The following is a 735-nucleotide window of genomic DNA, read 5'->3' as shown; positions in this document are numbered from 1 at the left end:
TGCCCCCCGGCGGGGCCTCCCCCCCACCAAGCCGCACCGGGCCGGGCCCCGCCGCCTCGCCAGGCAACAGGGGGCTCGGGGAGCGGCAGCCCGAGGCGCAGCGAGGGGCTCCAGGCGTGGGGCTGCGCCCCGCTCCCCGCCGGGCCCGGCGGCCGGCCCCGGGCCGAACCTTCTGGAGCAGGACGGCGGCGGCGGCGGCGCCGGTTGCCACGGCAACGGCCGTCCCCCCTCCGAGCCCCGCCCCGCTCGGCTCCGTCACAGCCTCGGCGGCCAGTGGGCGGTGCGGGGAGGGGTCACGTGGGGCAGCGGGCGCCGCCGTGAGGGGCTGGCGGGGCCGGCGGCGCTCACACCGCCGGGGAGCTGCAGCCATGTTCGGGGGTCTGGGGCGCTGCTTCGAGGAGGATCCCTTCTTCCGGTGAGCGGCCCGGCCGGGGGGCTCCCGGCGCCCGGGGAGACGCGTCGGGCTGGCGGGAGGCGGGCTCTGGGGGGTCCCAGCGCCGCGGGGGGCGGTCGGGGTCCGGGGTGGCGGAGGGGGGGCGCCGCCTGAGGGGAGCGGTTCGAGGGTCTTGTCGGCCCGTGCGGGGTGAAGCGGCCGGTGGGTGTCACGGCCCCGCTCCGCTGTTACCCGCAACGAGCGGAGATGCGGAGCGCCCTTTAGAACGATGTAGGGGTTAAACTGTTGCTAGTGATTTTAAATATCGGAGTCTTGTCTCTTACTCCCCCCCCCCCCCCCCC

General features: G+C 77.4%; 2 protein-coding genes across 5 annotated transcripts in view; both read left to right on the top strand.

Annotated features, from left to right (window-relative positions):
• LOC106890150 (cuticle collagen 8-like) overlaps nucleotides 1-368 on the top strand; it is a 643-nt gene extending 275 nt beyond the window's left edge. The window contains exon 2 of the mRNA XM_014945767.1: nucleotides 22-368. Coding sequence (XP_014801253.1) covers nucleotides 22-321 — 300 coding nt within the window. The 3' untranslated portion in view covers nucleotides 322-368. The remainder of the gene's footprint in view (nucleotides 1-21) is intronic.
• MLF1 (myeloid leukemia factor 1) overlaps nucleotides 273-735 on the top strand; it is a 16,699-nt gene continuing 16,236 nt past the window's right edge. For 3 of the 4 annotated variants that reach the window (XM_014945893.1, XM_014945890.1, XM_014945889.1), the window contains exon 1: nucleotides 274-415. In XM_014945893.1, coding sequence (XP_014801379.1) covers nucleotides 369-415 — 47 coding nt within the window. In that variant the 5' untranslated portion in view covers nucleotides 274-368. Of the gene's footprint in view, nucleotides 416-735 lie in introns of all 4 variants that reach the window. The other variant, XM_014945892.1, reaches the window with a different exon arrangement.

Source organism: Calidris pugnax, unplaced genomic scaffold (assembly GCF_001431845.1).
Source record: "Calidris pugnax isolate Ruff unplaced genomic scaffold, ASM143184v1 scaffold111, whole genome shotgun sequence".
Taxonomy (NCBI): Eukaryota; Metazoa; Chordata; class Aves; order Charadriiformes; family Scolopacidae; genus Calidris; species Calidris pugnax.
Note: the sequence above shows the minus strand (reverse complement) of the source record. Positions and strands in the feature narration are given on the sequence as shown.